The 16,937-nt window shown below is 45.2% G+C and overlaps 1 protein-coding gene across 2 annotated transcripts in view; it reads left to right on the top strand.

Annotated features, from left to right (window-relative positions):
• Nucleotides 1–400: 400 nt before the first annotated feature.
• NADK2 (NAD kinase 2, mitochondrial) overlaps nucleotides 401–16,937 on the top strand; it is a 1,023,510-nt gene continuing 1,006,973 nt past the window's right edge. The window contains exon 1 of one of the 2 annotated variants that reach the window (XM_078674950.1): nucleotides 401–739. In XM_078674950.1, the coding sequence (XP_078531076.1) occupies nucleotides 536–739 (204 nt within the window). In that variant the 5' untranslated portion in view covers nucleotides 401–535. The remainder of the gene's footprint in view (nucleotides 740–16,937) is intronic. The other variant, XM_078674951.1, reaches the window with a different exon arrangement.

Here is a 16,937-nt window from a genome sequence, read left to right as displayed (position 1 = left end):
CAATGGCATAGCAATTTTACACTGTCTATAGAAACCAATGAATGTTATAAATTGCCCATGGTACTGCAAGCAGCTCAGTTGTAGTGGTCAGAGGAGGTGGAAAATCGTTTGATGATGTGAAGAGCATGTGTAATGGACTTTACTGCTTAATTTTGCTCACTCTAAGTGACACGCATTTGGTCGTTGAATGTCAGTCATGCGTACACTGACATCATGAAAATGTCACGCATACGCAATCTCAAACATTTGCAGCTATGCTGCTAGACCAGGCAGACTTGAGTGACTTCATTTCAAGATGGCCGCAGCGATTACGCATACCCACCGGCAGTCGCCTAGTCCTTTTTCTATTACAGAGAAAGTTGGTACCAGACTCTTGTTTATTTTGCCTTGGCTATTAGAGCCCACGTGCCTCCTGTCTCTGGTCGTCGGTTATCTGGCTTAACGTCACGGCGCAGAGAAGGCACGTAGTACTGAACTTGGAGGTGTGACTCTGTAAGTCACGCAGTTGCGTGCTAAATCTGGCGGAGTCCTCAGCATGGGCTCCTACCCCGCCGGGCTCATGTGCTTCCTATGCCTGTCCGGCCGCAGAAGTGCCCGAGCTCTGGGCGCTCGTCGGAATCATCACTCCGACAGCTTCAGGCCAGCCCGTGTGGCTGTTGTAGACAAGACCACTCGCTACGAGTTCGAGCAGCAGCGCTATCGTTATGCGGGGCTCAGCGAAGATGAACTGAAAGAACTGGTGAGTGAGTGTTTGCTCGGCAGAACGGTACGTTGAAAAGCGTGGAACTGGGACGTAGAGCCCAGGAGCAAGGATCACAAGGGTGTAGGTTGTGCAAGGTTTAGAGTGCATTTGGGGCATGGGTGACAGTGGGACAGGCATTGGTGTGAACTTGTCAAAGTTGTAGTAAGGGTCCACTGATGACCTGAAAGTTCATCATCAAAATATTTCTAATGTAAAGCGCGCTCCGCTGTCCTCTTCGGATAATGTGCATGCTTTATAAAAACAGTATAACTTAATAAGTTGGCCTAAATTGCAATGCGACAATGCCCTGTGCCATTGCGATGTTAATCCAACTTGAACTTTTATTGGTCCTGTATTTTGTGTAGCTCTGCATAACACGCACCTTGTGTGTTTAGTTAAGGAAGAAATGAAATATATATAAAAAATTGTGTGTGTATATATGCATTTAAAAAACAACAACAACGCGCAGACCAAGTGAAGCACGAATGTCTGATTAGGGGATGATTGGGTGAAAGACTTCGTAAGAAATAGAGTGCAGTTTTAAAGCCACGTTAGGGAAAACAACTTAGTTTGACAGAGTACTGTGACAAGTGGATTCTATATATACCTTTATAAAGGAAAATAGAGTGATGGGAAAAATATATAAATAAAATACCATTCCCTCAAAAAGTAAAATGCAAAAAAAACTTCAGAATAAAAAAAAAATGGGATAAGTAGATTTGATATATACGCATAATATAGGTCCATCAAATTCGAGATTAGAACTTTGAGGTTCTAGATGGACCTCAAATTGGGCACCAAGTTTTTTTTTTTTTTTTTTAGCGAAGAGGTTTAGAATTTATTTATTATTAATTTGAGATTAGGACACGGAGTGATTTGTTTCAATGATGTTTTACCTTCAATGCACTACTAATTCTGCCAGGAAAGTTTGTAGTTAATTTTTATTCTTAGCGCTCGCCTGTTGTATAGATTTTATGCCTAACGCTTGCACTTTGTTTTAAACTGGGAGGGTGGTTCGGAAGAACTACATCAATATTTCTGTTACCAGATCCTGTGGATAGATTTGCTAAGAACCTACTCCCGCCCTTACAGAGTCTAAAGAAGGATTCAGAGCGTTGGATGACGCTCCCACTCTCAATGCTGGGCAGAGCATCATTAGTCACAACGATGTCCTTACCCCGGTTCCTATATGCCCTCCAAAATTCACTGGACTTGGTGCCTGCGAGCTACTTTAAAGAAATAGAAAGCCTGCAACGTCGCCTACTCTGGAACGGGAAGCTGTGGATAGCGCTCCCCAAACTGAATCTTACATGGTACAATGGGGGCATCGCCCTCCCCGATCTTAAAAAATACCATTAGGCAGCCCATCTGTCAGCCATCAACCACAGCACCTACAGACAGGCAGATGATCCGGGCTACGCGATGGATCAATGGATATTGCCGGGAGGGAACTATCATCGGGCGCTATACTCTAGTGCCAGAAAGGACCGCCTCACCGGACCCACTAAGCACTCGGTGCAGGTCTGGCAGATAGCCAATAAAAGTTTGGGATGGGACCGTAAGTTGACCCTGGCCACTCCCCTATGGGATTCGGACCAGCTGGGGAACCTATGGACATCTAAAGGTTTCAACAAATGGGACCTCATAGGTATATCAAAAATAGGCGACCTATGGATAAAGAGCGAAGTCAAATCATTTTCGGTCTTGCAGCAGGAATTTGATCTTGCCCCTTGTTGGACTTGGTCCTTTTGGCAGGTTCACCCCTGAACTTTTTGCCTTTTAATATGACATAATTATAGTGATTTCTGGTCTCTGCGCACTTTAGCACTGTGGCCCAGTGTAAAGTGCGTGCGCTCTGAGTGTGCGTGGTGAGTTTGGCCTGCCCTCCCATAGGAATGCATGGGGAATATGTCTGTCCACACTAGTTCCTGATGTGTGGGGAATGCAGGGGCGAGATTGGTATGTGCGAACTTGTGAGATTAAATGCTGCTCGATGATGTGCGCAGATTTAATTGTGTATAGTGTGGACGTGCCACTTCTAGAAGTTGGCATGTCTGTGCAGTGAATGTGAATTGACTGTCTGGCTTATGATTGTCTGGAGCTGCCTGGTGTGCCTGGCTCCAGGAGTCGGGATGGTTCTGCCAGGTGGTGAATGGGGAGATCTGCATGTTGATGGCAGGGAGGAGTGCACCTGGGACCTGAATAGGGCTGGGCCTTCCCTCCACAATGCTGGCTCCACCCCCTGTGGTGTGTCTGATGTCCCTGACCCATCCTGTGAATAGGCAGAGGGGCTGAGCAAAACAAAGTGCTCTAGAACCAGTTGCATCTGGTTCGCCCCTTGCCTGCACCTTTGGAAACAAAGGATTTCTGTGTATAAAAGAGGGGCTGTGACCCCATGAAAAATGTTCTGGTTTCCAACTCTAATCTACCAGGGGCGTGCTGCTGCTGGGGCCCAGGGGAAGGCTTGCCTCCCTGGGCCCTGCCCAGCCCCTGGATGCTGGAGGAATTTCCTTGTTGAGGGCAGCTTGCTCCATCTTTGATGTCCAGGACTTCTTGGGACCCTGGTTGCTCCGATTACCCTGTTGAACTGAGGTTTTGTTTAGCCTTAGCACCTGGGAAGCGCTTTATTTTAAATTGCCCTGTTATTGAGGGAGCCTACCCCTCATTGCTGCATTTATTAATGGCAGCGCGGGTGCCCACCGTGTTTATGGTGCCTTAATTGCGCGGGTGCCCCCCCCTGCGATTTTACCCAGGATTCCTATTTTAATTCAGAGCGGGTGCCCACCCCGCTCCTAACTTGGTTGTGCTGATTGAGGGAGCCTACCTCTCATTGTGCCCCGAAAAGAGATGCAGCTGCAGCAAAACCAGAAGTCAGGCCTGACGGCGGGCGGGACTTTCGGTTTTCAAGAGGAAGTCCCCCGCCCGCCGCTGCGAGAAGACGAGAAGCCGGCCAAGTGATGGCCTCAGGCTGCCCGGGGCTTCCGTAAGCGGTAGAGAGCCCCGGAGCCGCCAACCGGAAAATAAGCGTTGTGCCAGATCGGCGGTGCTCCCGGGGTGAAGGGAGAGCCCCGCAGGCACCGCGCTGCAGAAGATGAGGCCTGCCCCCAGCGCAAGGGAAGAGGAGCACCCCTGAACAACCCGGTGAGTGTTGAAGGGCTGGGGGGTGGAGCTCCGGGCGTGTGTTGGCGCCAGCGTGTTACACCGTGACAGGGGTGCATTTAGGGCTGCCCCGGATGGCAGTGGGCCCCCCCAACGTTTTTACCAAGCCCAGGCGTCGCTCCAACGGTGGGGCATCTTTATTTCAGGAGCCAGATGGCTCCAGAGGCCCCCAGTTATTTCCCAAGGCCCATGGGCCCATGCTGCCCATGAGGTGCATTTGTCACCTACCATTGTCTCCAGAGCCAGTGCGCTCCTACGTTTGGGGGCATGTTTGTCTAAGGAGCCGAGGTGGCTCCACCCGCCCCCCATTAGGTTTCCTGAGCCCCGTGGCTCCAACCTTTTGGGCCCATTTGTTTTAAGAGCCTGGAGGGCTCCAACGCTGTGCACTCTGTTTATTTTCAGAGCCTAGAGGGCTCCAGCATTTGGCGCAGTTTTGTTCCTACGGGCCAGTGAGAGCCCATGCCACAGTTTTGCTGATTTACAGCTGCCCAGCAAGTAGTGGGCAGCTGCACAGTTTAGACATTTATTTCAGGGGACATGTGCTTTTGGACTCAGGAGTGGGACGCACTCCTTCGCCCCTACCTTGGCCTTCCACAGCTGCGCAGCACATAGTGCCAGCTGCAGCGTTTAGGCCCCAGTTCATTGTTCTCAGCTGCCCAGCAAGTAGTGGGCAGCTGCAACGTTTAGGTTTTGGCACAGAGGTGCAAACTTGACCGTCGCTGCTTAGGCAGCAGCCCTGACTCTCTGGACATAGGGCGTTTGAGCCCCCTTTTTAGATGGCCAGTTGGCCAGGGGGGGATTGTTACATTTATAGGTCGCAGGCCCTAATGTGATTTTTGTGCTATTGTGATTTATGTGCTAATGCTTTGGGTGTTAGGAAATGTATTGTGTATAGTATGTTTTGCGCACCCTGTTTTGATATCTCTAGATATGGTTTATGCATAGGAGGTTGTTTAGGTTGGTGTTAGGGAGATTTTAATTCCCTGTGTGATTTACGCCCCTAGTGTAATGTTTACTTAGGTGGTGAGGGTCTACTTTTACCAAGTTATCTATTTTACTATTTCTTTACCAAGTACTAAGTCTGACAGTGGCCCACGTGGCCCTGTCACGTGTAAATAATCGCTTGTAAATATTGCCCGTGCCAGTTGGCACAATGTATATTGTGTGATAACTATCTGATGTGTTTTGAGAATACAAAGGCTATTTTTGATATAACCTTGTGTGGAGGTCCTTTTGTGGGGGGCCTGGGATGTTGTTGCTGGTGGGTGCGTGCGCAAATGCTTTACACATTGCCTCCGGGATAAGCATTACTGCTCGTGTCACGTTGCCAAGGGGGTGAGCAGGGGTTATCTTGGCGTGTAACTCCCTTGCCCCAACTAGAGTGGTGGTTTCTGCCTGGCTTTGGCGCAAGCCTTAGCCAACCAGAAATCCCATTTCTAACACCCCTACAGAATACACCTCGAGGACAGACTCCTTGACAGATACCTACCAACGAAAGCCATATCTCTCACCTACAAAAAGCTAGTCAACCACACTGGGGATCCCCTACTGAAACTGCGGGAAAAGTGGGAAAGAGATGGTATAATTCTTTTTTTGTAAAACAATTTTTATTGCAGGGTTAGATAAAAACATGCAGTTACACAGTGAGCTCCACACAGTTCTAGAGATGGTATAATTCTTGACGACGAGTATTGGATAAGTGCACTAGCCTCACAATGTGAGGTTGCTATTTCAGATAGGTTAAGACTGGTACAACTTAAAATACTACACCGAATCTACATCACGGGGCCTAGCCTGGTGCTAATGGGAAGAGCAACGGATGGCCGGTGCAGGAGGGGGTGTAGGAGTTGAGGACACCTTCCTCCACACACTGTGGGAATGCTCATTTATAAAGAGATGTTGGGAGAAAATACGCGAGGTATTACCAAATTCACTTCCACTGGAGGCCAAGAGATGTCTCCTTAACGTGTGGGGACCCACAGATCTCAACCCTGCACGTATCACTTGGACCACATTGGGGTTCATGATAGCAAAGCGTAATATAGCACAGAAATGGGGGGCAGCACGGGCACCTGTGGTATCTGCATGGAAAAAGGATATGGATTGGTGCATGCACCGCCAAAAGTATGTATACGTCGCTAGGGGATGCCCTAAAAAATGGTCCCGCATTTGGTCCGTATGGAACAAGTACAGATGAAACATTTGCACTCCACCGCTATCACCAGCTCACGACAAAACAATCTAGATATTAAACCTGTTACCTATTACTGTAAATCGTACACTTTTGCTTGACCAGACTATATCGCAAAAAGATATGGTATTGTACTGTGATTGCCATGCAATGTTGATTCCTACTGTTAATTAAAAGATAAAAAAAATATATATTTCTGTTACCGAAAAAGCTTTACACACGAGGTACTAACTTGATATTTTATTGCACTGGGGCATCTTTGGAACTCTCCTTTCCTGGCTGTGTTCATAGCCAGTTGCCTCACTTCCACATATAAGCAGGATGCGTTCTTGGTTCGTGGGCCAGCTTTTTTTTTTTCAGGTCTCGCATAGCGTTTCAGCGCTGCTCGCTTTGCGAGGCATGCAGTATAAACCATAGCCAGGGGAAGCTCCGCCCACTTTCCGGACATATTTTATAAATTCTGTATTGTGATTGTTGTTTAGCTTGCTAGTCCTGCCTCCTGACGGCTAAGTCGTCATTTTTTTCCTTCCGAGGCTATCAACCCCTTTACTTCAAAAACAGTTTTGTTACGCTGCCTCTCCCCTTTCCCTCCCATAGTCCGTGACTTCTTGGACCACCACCATTCCCCCACCCCCTCCCGTTCGTACCTTCTTTCACGTCTGCACTTCCTTTTAAAATGCAATAGGTCTCTCGTAAATTCGAGTCCTATTGCATTTTCAATGCTTGTTTGTTATTTGATTAGTTGGTGAATTTGCACTCTTTCTCTTACATGCACGCGATGCCTTACATCATACGCATGCGCAACAAAACAGTAACGCTTTCTCTATTCACGGCGGGAGGCAGAGACAGAACAAGCAGCGAACAAAAGTATCTAATGTGGCCACTTCCTACTGGTCGTACGTACCCTGGTTGTTCGTACGTCCCCTGGTTGTTCGTACGTCCCCGCATGTTCCCTGGTTGTTCGTATGTCCCCTGCCTGGTTGTTCGTATGCACTTGCTCCTGATCCCCTTGTAAGGAACTCCAGTTATTGTTAAACTGCTCAGCGGGGCTGTGCAAGTTAAAATGTTCTGTCTCTTTTAATGAGTTCAGGGGTGTGGAATTCCTATCGCCCGACGCCCGAGACATGTTGGTTTCTGTCAAGGGCAAGAAGATTTAATGTGGATTTTGCCCGACGGACAACTAGATATTCACTAACCATAAGCAGGATAAAGCTGTTGCGCTCTGGTGCACACAGACTGTCACAAAAGCATAATGAAATTCAATCCACATGGGAAAACTATTACAACTTGTAATAGACTAGAAGCACAAGTCTAGCCTGGTATTTGCCAAGGAAATACTTTAAAACCATTCCGCAGGAAACTGCATTCTTGCTGCGAGGGTGTGTTTAGGGCCAGGCACTGTTTTGCTATTGGCCGCGAGGTGCCACACACTGTTCGTGAGGCAGTGAAGGAGGGAGAACGAAGACAATGCAGTTTTGTATAATTCATCTTCAGAAGCAGCTGGTAAGAGGTTGGGGGGCTGGTAGGGATTCTCCCCACACCAAATCTCGTTGCTCTCAGCTGGAATGTTTATGACCGAGTTTCCTGCCTGCCTCTCCTTGCAGCTTGCGCCTCGTGGTTCTGACGTCTGTGCCCCTGCCCCAGCGATTAGTTCCTTCAGGGCCTCTGATACCAGCTCACATTGGTGTTTTCTTCCACTCGGGCTCCAATATCCGCCCCATGCCTGATGGTGGTGTTTCTTTCTTTCCCTCCCCATCAGGCTTCCTATGATAATGTCTCGTGTCACATAACGCTCTTGCGCTCATTCTTTCCCCTCAAATCCATCCCTCACATATTTGATCCTGCCAGGCTTCTGATGTCCAATATTCAGACTAAGGGAAACTGGGAAATATGGAGTGTGTCAGATCGGTTTATGTATTTACACTTATGTGCTTAGGGGCCTAGGTTTGTGTGCAAGGGTATATGGATAGAGTCACTGCAGCACAGAATCACTCACAAACCGTCTTTTGAAAGCTATTTATTTTCTCTACAAGAGCCAAAATAAGTGAACGCCACTACCTGATCTTAAACCAGCAGGCCATCGGCCGTCAACCAGCTGTGAAGCGGACTCACATCTCCAATGTAGGCTACATTTCTCCATTCTTCCCTGAACAGAGAGCGTGTCGAACCTGTTTTTTTTTCTCCATGTGTTGATTCCAGAAGGCAAGTTCACCTTTCTAATGGCACTTAATGCAACTGCTTGATATCATGCACTGACCAGGCAACAGGATAAACCATTTGGGAAGTGTTTTGCTGCATGGTAGGCCTGCTGAATGTGTTTGCTGTTTGCAGGTTGTGTGTATTTGTTTACAGGGTTCGCCTATCTGTAGTTATGTCCTATCAGCAGATTGTGTAGGGTGGAATTGTGCGCGTTTGGAAGGTGTCTGTGTTTGTCATTGCAATGTTGAGTGTATGTGTGGCACAAGTGTCTCTGCATTGTGTTGTGTGTATCAAAGGTGGAAGGTGTGTGCATGTGTGTACCTCAAGGTCTGTCTCTGTGTTGGAGTATGTGTCTGCAGGGACTTTCTCTGCATACTCCATGTGTCTATGTAAGGGGGTTTGTATTTCTTTTCAATAATGTGTGCTCTGTTCCAGGGTGTGTGTATCAGTGCCAGTCTTTGAGGGTGTCACTCCCAGAGTGTGTCTGTCGCTGCATGGAGGGTTTGTGTGTCTGCCAGGGAAACTGTGTCTGTAGTCACTGTGTCTTGAGGTGTGTGTCTCTCAAGAAGTGTGCATTTGCTGTGTCATTTGTACAGGGTTTCATGTGTGTTCGCAGGGTTTGATGTGTGTCTCCACTAATGTGTATGTCTCTGACGGCCTTGTGCATCTGTGCAGTGGCAGTATGTGTTTAGTGGACTTGTGTGTTTGATCAGTGGGTTTGTGTGTGCAGTCCGAGGGATACTGAGCCACAGTCCTACTACTGGGTTAAGGCAGGACTACAAATGGCCTTTGACTTTATTGCAGACATGACTTTCCAATGTCCCTTAGGGCTGGTGAATAAAATTCACCTGTAATCAAGCTGTTCACATTTTGGCCCGACATATTACTCTGAAGCAAATTGGCTTCAATGTACCCAAATATTTTGCTGGGAGAAAAGGGGAGAATGTCATGAATTGGAAATAATTTGCTTCGAAATCATATTGCAGAGATCATAGTTTAAAAAAGCATTAAGTGCTGTGAACTATCTTCAGGCTGTTCAATCACTGACCAACCGAGACAACACAATTTAATGTTAAATTCCAAAATTGTTATTTCTTTTTTTTTTTTGCTTTGACTGGTGCTCACCTACATAATTTATTTCTCTCCATTTGTTCTACTAATTCAAACCGTTACTGAAAAATCCTATAATAGAATTTATTAGCTACTCCATAAGTGAGCTCCCTCAGTCGTATTAGTGACTACGAGAGGGTATATTTTTTCCCTTATAGAATCTCCCTGTGCTTTTTCACAGCTGTGAGTGTTGGCATAGCCATCATTCAGAGCACCTTCTCCTAGTGATGGGGAAAAAAATGTTTCATCACTGGGAGAGTGAATTCACCTATGTAGTCCAGGTGAGAGGGCTTCAACTTCGCCCATAAGCTCCTCGGTTGTGAGGGAGCTTTTTTGCAGCTCCCCTTACAGTACAGAGTGAATGAGAGGTTATTAATCCTCCCCTATTTAGCCCTCTTTTCTCTAGGTGGCTTTAAGAAGAACCTCCCGTTTCTCTTAACCGCATGCGTGCGGGCGGAATTCCGCCCGTACGCTGGGTTTTGCGGAATCGCACTTTACGTGACGAGCTGGGCTCGTCATGAGCGTGCGAGGAGGCTACGCCATGACGAGCCCAGCTCGTCATGAGCGTCGAAGGGGTTAAAGTGATCCCAGCATAATGGAGGCATGTGAGGAAAATGTTCCAGTCCCTCTGCAGTGAACTCCCCTATATGCCAAGAATGGTTGAGAGAGATAATCATATAATTACTGGTTCCGCCGCCTCCTCTTCCTCATGCAGTTTCAAAGGGCCACATTAAGTCAAAATAATTACGCAGGTTACTTTCTGTATCAACCTGTCCTTTTTGTGAAATCACTGATGACACTTTAGTGATGAGAGAGATGGACAGTTGCTTTGTATCTTGGGTTTTAGAGGGCACAAGCTTAAGTACCTCTCCCCAGCATGGAAGTCCTGCATGTCTTGCTTCCCTGCTTTTAATGCATCCATGCATTTCCTTGTTCTACTTCTGTGGATGTCGCAGCTGTGGGATCTGTTCATCTGACCGTGGAGGTTATATTCCTCTATCTGTGCCTTGTTACAACTAACACCCCTACATACACCAATTGTTGAAAACAGACCCCACTCATTATATCAACAGTACATATTAGACACAATTGCTAGCACCATCCTGTGCATAGCATGGTAACAGGCCATTCAGTTGTGTCAGTATTTTCTCTTCAGCAGCACATCCAGAGTGAGCTACGCGAGCACATCAACTTGTAGTACACGTTTGACAACTCTTGACCTAATCATGCCCACAACGCAGCCTTGTAATGTACCACCTTAATGGTACATTCATACAATCTATGCTGCATCTATATCCACTTACCAATATACATATAAACCATCCTGAAAACTTTAACTTAAACTTACCACACCCAAATACAGATAAGATATTCTAGCTATATAATGGGCAAAGGTTTTCGTGTTCGTCCTTGTGACTGATGTTATCTATCGATAGGTGGGACAAGTAGATTTTTTTTTAGGACAAGTAGATTTGAGTTGCTTTACGTCCCTAGGGCAAGCATTTATTTTATAAATTCCACACCCCTGTGAGTTGGTTCCTGCAAGTTGAAACGAATTGCAGTGCCATGGATAAAACCAAGATGATGGAAAGTAACTTACACTACTATTCAGTTTTGTTCTGATGAGACAGCCCAGACCGAAAAGAAAGTCTGCAAAAAATGAGACACATTTGGAGTATATGTGTAATTTCATTGTAAGCTAGCTCGTAGAAGGTGAAGAGTTCAAAGGTCACAGTGCCTACAGCAGGGAGCTGCATGCAATCCAACTTCATCAGTCGTAAGTTTTGAGTGTTAACTTAGCCTCTGAACTTTGCAAAGCTGATTGGTTGACCAGTTTTAGTTGTGATAGTACTGCTGTGCTGGTAAAGCAAGCCGAGTCCCAAGTGTGGCATGTGCCTGTAGAAACAGAAGTGAAGGTTCATGAAATAGTACCCAGAGTATCCTGCAGGTTGTATCAAAATAGTCCTATTTAAACTTGTGCCATTTCTCTCTATAAGGAGAACAGAATAATGTCCGGGGAGCTGTGTGTGCGGGTCATATGTAGTAACTGACATGCCTTAACTATATGTAGGCTGTGAATGTTAGTTCTCACTGGCACATCCTCTGAGCCCTAACATGTTTTTCTCGAGGCCAAAAACTGGATCAAGATAGACTTGGAACCTGAGCAGGGCCTGTATCTGGGTGTTTTAATGACTTCACAGTGGGCTATCTACATTTGGTTAACACGCCTGTTGACAGGTGGCACGTTCTTGTGGCTTTCCTATGCCGAGCTGCAGGGGTTTAAGACCATAAACTGCAACAGCAGAAACCATGCATCTGTTTCAATATTCCACATATTTTACAGCTCGGCCATCTATACACAGCAGGGATAATCGACACTGGGAAATATTTAGAACAGCCAGCCTTCTGTGTTCTCTTACAGCAGGGGTCTACCGTCTCGCTATGATTTGCGTGTTGCGTTCTGTTGTCTTTATACTTGGGTTGGGATTCCTAGGTGTTATTCTTAGTTCCAGGAATGGTGGTGGAAGTAGAAGATTGCCACGTCTTTACACCATTGGTTGTTTACTGGGCCCTTATCCTGCAATCAGTGGAGTAACCAGCTACCATAGACCATTCATCTTCGACCCAGTCTGTGCTAGAAAAGGATTTGTGTCCGCCTACATTGCTCCATATAGGTGGATGGAGCGCAGGGTTGGTCCATTGTCTGATGGTACCAATGCCATGCGATCAAATGAACTGTCTAATCTGCAGATGACGATACGTGTTCGTTCCAGTCCTGCCACCTTCCATTGGAGAAGCATCTATGGGGTAGTGTAACCGAACCAGCAGTGAGAAAGTTATATTATTTGGGAGATTTATTGAAGGTGGTGGAAGTAGTTTGAAATGCTGTACACATGGTATGATGGTGGCTTTTCTGGCCACTGTTTTATGGGGAGAGCTTCACTTGAGGTCTGAAGAAGAGATGTTGGTTTTGTGCAGCAAGTGGAATAAATGATACTCTCACCATGTTCACCTTTTATCCACAGAGGCATCTTAATGCTGAAAAACGTACTGGTCAGCAATGGTTTATTAGCTTTTAGTGAGTGAGCTTGTGAAAACCTGTGCTCCTTCATTCTGACGCAATATCTTGTTTTTAATATTCTGCTACCTCAATTCATAGCAAAAATATCAAGAAGGTAAGTACATGTGTGTATATATAACTCCACATCTGCGTACTTTGAGGGTATAAATGTTCAAGATACATATATGTGGGTTTATGTGTAGTAAAACTATACTTACCAATGTGTACTTACCTTCAATATTTTGTTACGATATCTGACAAGAGAACATTAAAGGCTTGATATTCTGATGCCATAGCTCACAGTGGTAGCTCTCCACCATGTCTGATTCAAGAAAAGAGGATTTTATAGCCCAAAACCAGCAAGAAATACATGTTTGTAGCTGCTGCATCACCGATCCATGTCCACACAGTGTCGTCTGGTAATGATATTTTAAAAACTTTTCAGGGCCTCTTGCGAAGAGCCCTACGACAGTGTTGATGCTGAGTAAATACGCATTAGTGATGTAAATACTTTTAAAGGACTGTTTAAGCTGTGGGCTAAACTCTACTGACTCAACTGGATTCAGAGTTGTTTTCAGAAGTTCAAGTTCTAAAAATTATAAAAAAATTAAAGTCCGAGGGAGCCCCAGGTCCGAACGGACTACCAAATGCCCTGTTTCGGCAAGACCTCCACCATTCTGGTCTCAAGTCCTGACTCCTCTTTTTCCAAAGTTACAGCCGACAGTTTGTTTCCCGAGTCCTGGAGAGGAAGCATCCTTAATCCAATCTATAAGTCGGGTTCCCGTTCAGATCCCTCCAACTACAGGTTGATTGCGCTGATAGATGTGGAGACGAAAATGTACGCATCTAATCTCCTGGTAAAGTTAGAGGCTTGGATCAGTCATACAAACCTTATTCCTGGTTACTTCTTAAATCTGCACTTTACCACTTGCACTTATACACATCACTTTACCAGCTCCACTGCAACTGCAGGCGTCGTAGCACACCGGAACGACATTCGGTTGTTCCGGTGGGGACCCTATGATGAAGCATGTCACCCCAGGCTGGTGAGTGAGGTTCCTTCAAAAACATTTGTGTGTTTCTCTCTTTCCAGTACGTATTTATTTCAGCCACTCTTTTGTTGTTATTGAGTATATGCCCCTTTTTACTCAAAACCCGTAAATCCATTCTTCTGGAGATTTTAAGGAATGAGCAGATAAGAACATCTAGAACTGCAGTCATCCGGTGTTTTGGAGGGCTACCGATTCCCCTTTCCTGTAGTGCCATAACATTCTGGAAAATAGCAGCAAAGGAACTGGAAAAAACTGATCTAAGCCAAGCAGCTAACAAATAACCTGCTCGCTGACTTTTCTTAAGTGTATTGTATTACTTGTCAGCTTTTTAACCGTGGTAACGTTTCTAAGGTCTTTTTATTTCTCTCATGTTTATCAAATTCTTTTTATTAACACATACATCAAAATAAATCATCGGGTGACATCCGAACATACAGCGTCCATTGATACATCTTCCAATTTACAGAATACTGATCATAAAGAAGTAATAGGGATCAGAGGGAGTCCAGCACAACAGCGTCCTCCTTTGCAGCTGGGGGAACACAAACATCTCCTCTGTAGCCATTCCAAGCACCCCATATTTTCCCCCATTTCCCAGGCCTCCCCCTGGCAACTTATACTGATCTAAGTCCTCTGCCCATTTTCCAATCTGGGGGGTCTGACTGGCCCCCCACAGCTGGGCGATATTGCGTTTGGCTACAGCACAAGCCAGTGTAACCCATGTCTTCCCGTGTGCAGTGAGATCGGGTGGCTCCCAAACATTCAAGAGACAACGGCGTGCCTCCATCCCCAAGTCCACACCCCACACTTCACGTATCTTGTCATGGACTTTGACCCAATAACTCCATTCTAACGAGGGCTTTCAATGCAGCAGCAGAGGGGTGTTTCCCACCCTCTTGGGGTCAGTCGATTATTATACCCTTATTTAAGAAAGGCAGCTAATCTGAGGCGTGTAATTATCGCCCCATCTCATTACTGGATGCTTCAGTCAAGGTAATGAGTCGCATTATGCTGGAAAGATTGGAAACCTGGGCAAATGATAATGTTATTTTAACCAAAGTACAATACGGTTTTAGGAAAGGCATGGGGACATTAGAACAGTGTGTCAATTTAGACCTCCTAATAAACAAATACACGGTAGTCAAAAAAGGTAGTCTATTTCTTTGTTTTGCGGACCTGAGTAGTGCGTTCGACTTGGTGGACCACTCTATACTATGGCAGGTTCTGATCGAGTCCGGAGCACCCAAGGAGATTGTTCACTTCCTGGCCAGAGTTTACGAAAGACTATCATGCAAGGTACGCTACGGTCCCTTAGGCGAATGTACCCCCCCTTTTAAAGTTTCAAGAGGCATCCGTCAGGGATGTGTACTGGCTCCCCTTTTATTTTCCCTTTTTATTAACCGAATTGACTCTATTTTGTGCCAGACCCCTGCAGATGCGCCATTGGTAGGAGGGAAGTCGGTCCCTATATTATTGTATGCGGACGACGCGGTGTTACTATCTCGCACACAGATTGGTCTGCAGCGCCTTATTGATAGATTTATGTTGTTCATCCAAAGCAGGAAACTACTTGTAAATAAAACCAAAACCTTTGTTATGTCTTATGGGATGAAAACCAAGAAAGTAAATCCTTGTTTCTTTATGGAAAAGGTTAAAGTGTCACAGGTCAAAACCTTTTGCTATTTAGGTATTACTTATGCAAACAATGGTACATGGCAATCTGAGTTTGATAATATCAGTCTTAAAATGATGAGGTGCACCAACAGTATCTTCAGATTCGCATCTAAATTAGGGGTGAGAAGTATTAGAGATATGTTGAATATTTACAATGTTAAATGTGTGACTTCAGCGCTTTATGGCGCGGGGGTGTGGGGCCACTGTGTTGGCCCATCTGTGCAAAGAGACGAAAACAAGTTCATTAGAAAACTGCTATGTGTCCCACCCTCAGCATCAGTTGAACTGATCCACAAAGAAGTTGGTATCGAATTCATATCGGACTTAGCAGCTTTACGCCCTCTGATGTTATGGCGTTCGATCTGGGCCAAGACTGAAACTTTATTTACCCAGGAGATCATCCTCGACTGCCTTAGGCTGGACCATTCCTCGCGTATTACATGGCTTAAATATATACAATGCTGGTTCCATCTTCTTTTTCAGCTCGACATATTTCTTGACCCTAAATCTGTTGTTTCTATCCCCAAAAATGTCATAAAACAAAGGTTTTTAAACTACAAAAAGGAGTACCGTGAAAGGCTGTCTGGAACGACACAATCTGTGACGCTTTATCGGGATTGCAACCTAACTATGGGTTTCCAACCTTACCTCTCTGGTGTTACTCGCAATTCTCACCGGTTTGTCTTAACACGCTTAAGGTTGGGTATCGTACACCATCTTGTTGCATTTCCCGTCATGAAAGTTAGATCTGTTACTGTATGCCCCTGTGATAACATCTCACGTCAGAGTAGTTGTCACTTTTTACTGTTTTGTAAATTTTATCATTCCCTTAGGGTAACATATTTAAAGCCCATCTTTTTAAAAAATAATGTTCGCTCCACGAAGACTGCTCTACAGCTACTACATTCCTTGAAGGATCTGGACATTTGCTTTTTTGTAGCTTCATATATACTAAAATGTACAGCTGCCAGGAAGGCCATAATTATCTGATACATCTAATTGAGCCATGATCTAATTTCGGATCCCTGTCTGTATATTTGTATATTTGTATATTTGTCCATACAGCTGCATGATTCCCAAATGAATTCAGTTTTCATCGAGCGACAAATAGTTTTGTATTAACGTCAAAATGTACAGCTGCCAGGATGTCCATAGTTATGATATATTTGATTGAGCCATGTCTCAATTTTGGACTCCTGTCTGTATATTTGTATATTTGTTTATATAGTTGTATGTTTTAAATGAATCTAGCTTTTATCGAGCATCTTGATCTTATTGTTTTTTTTTTTTTTTTTAGGAAATGTTTGTTATATTTAAATTTTGCTGCTTGTATGATTTGTTTGACAAATCGAATAAAAGCTTATGAACTGAACTGACCCAATAACTCCGTATGTCAGTACAATCCCATAGCATATGCATGAATGTTCCGGCCTCACCACATCCCCTTCGACACTCTCCACTCACAGCCAAACCCATTCGCACCAGTCGCGGTCCCGTAACATAAGATCGATGAAGGATATTCAACTGCACTAACCTGAGTCTCATCTGTATAGCAATCACTCTTGGGGAAGACACGGCTTCCCTCCAATCTTCGCCATCTAAAACCAGGCCATCTGCACCCTGTTGTTCCCTAATAGTTACAAGTGGCCCTTTTATGATTTTTAATGAATCAATAAAAGTATTTGCTTATGCTGAAAGTATGTCACACTACGTAAAGGAAATTTATATGTAGCCTTTGTTGATCTGCGA

The sequence above is a fragment of the Lissotriton helveticus genome, chromosome 2_1, assembly GCF_964261635.1.
Source record: "Lissotriton helveticus chromosome 2_1, aLisHel1.1, whole genome shotgun sequence".
Lineage (NCBI taxonomy): Eukaryota > Metazoa > Chordata > Amphibia > Caudata > Salamandridae > Lissotriton > Lissotriton helveticus.
The sequence above is the reverse complement of the archived record's forward strand: the minus strand, read 5'-3'. Positions and strand labels throughout refer to the sequence as shown.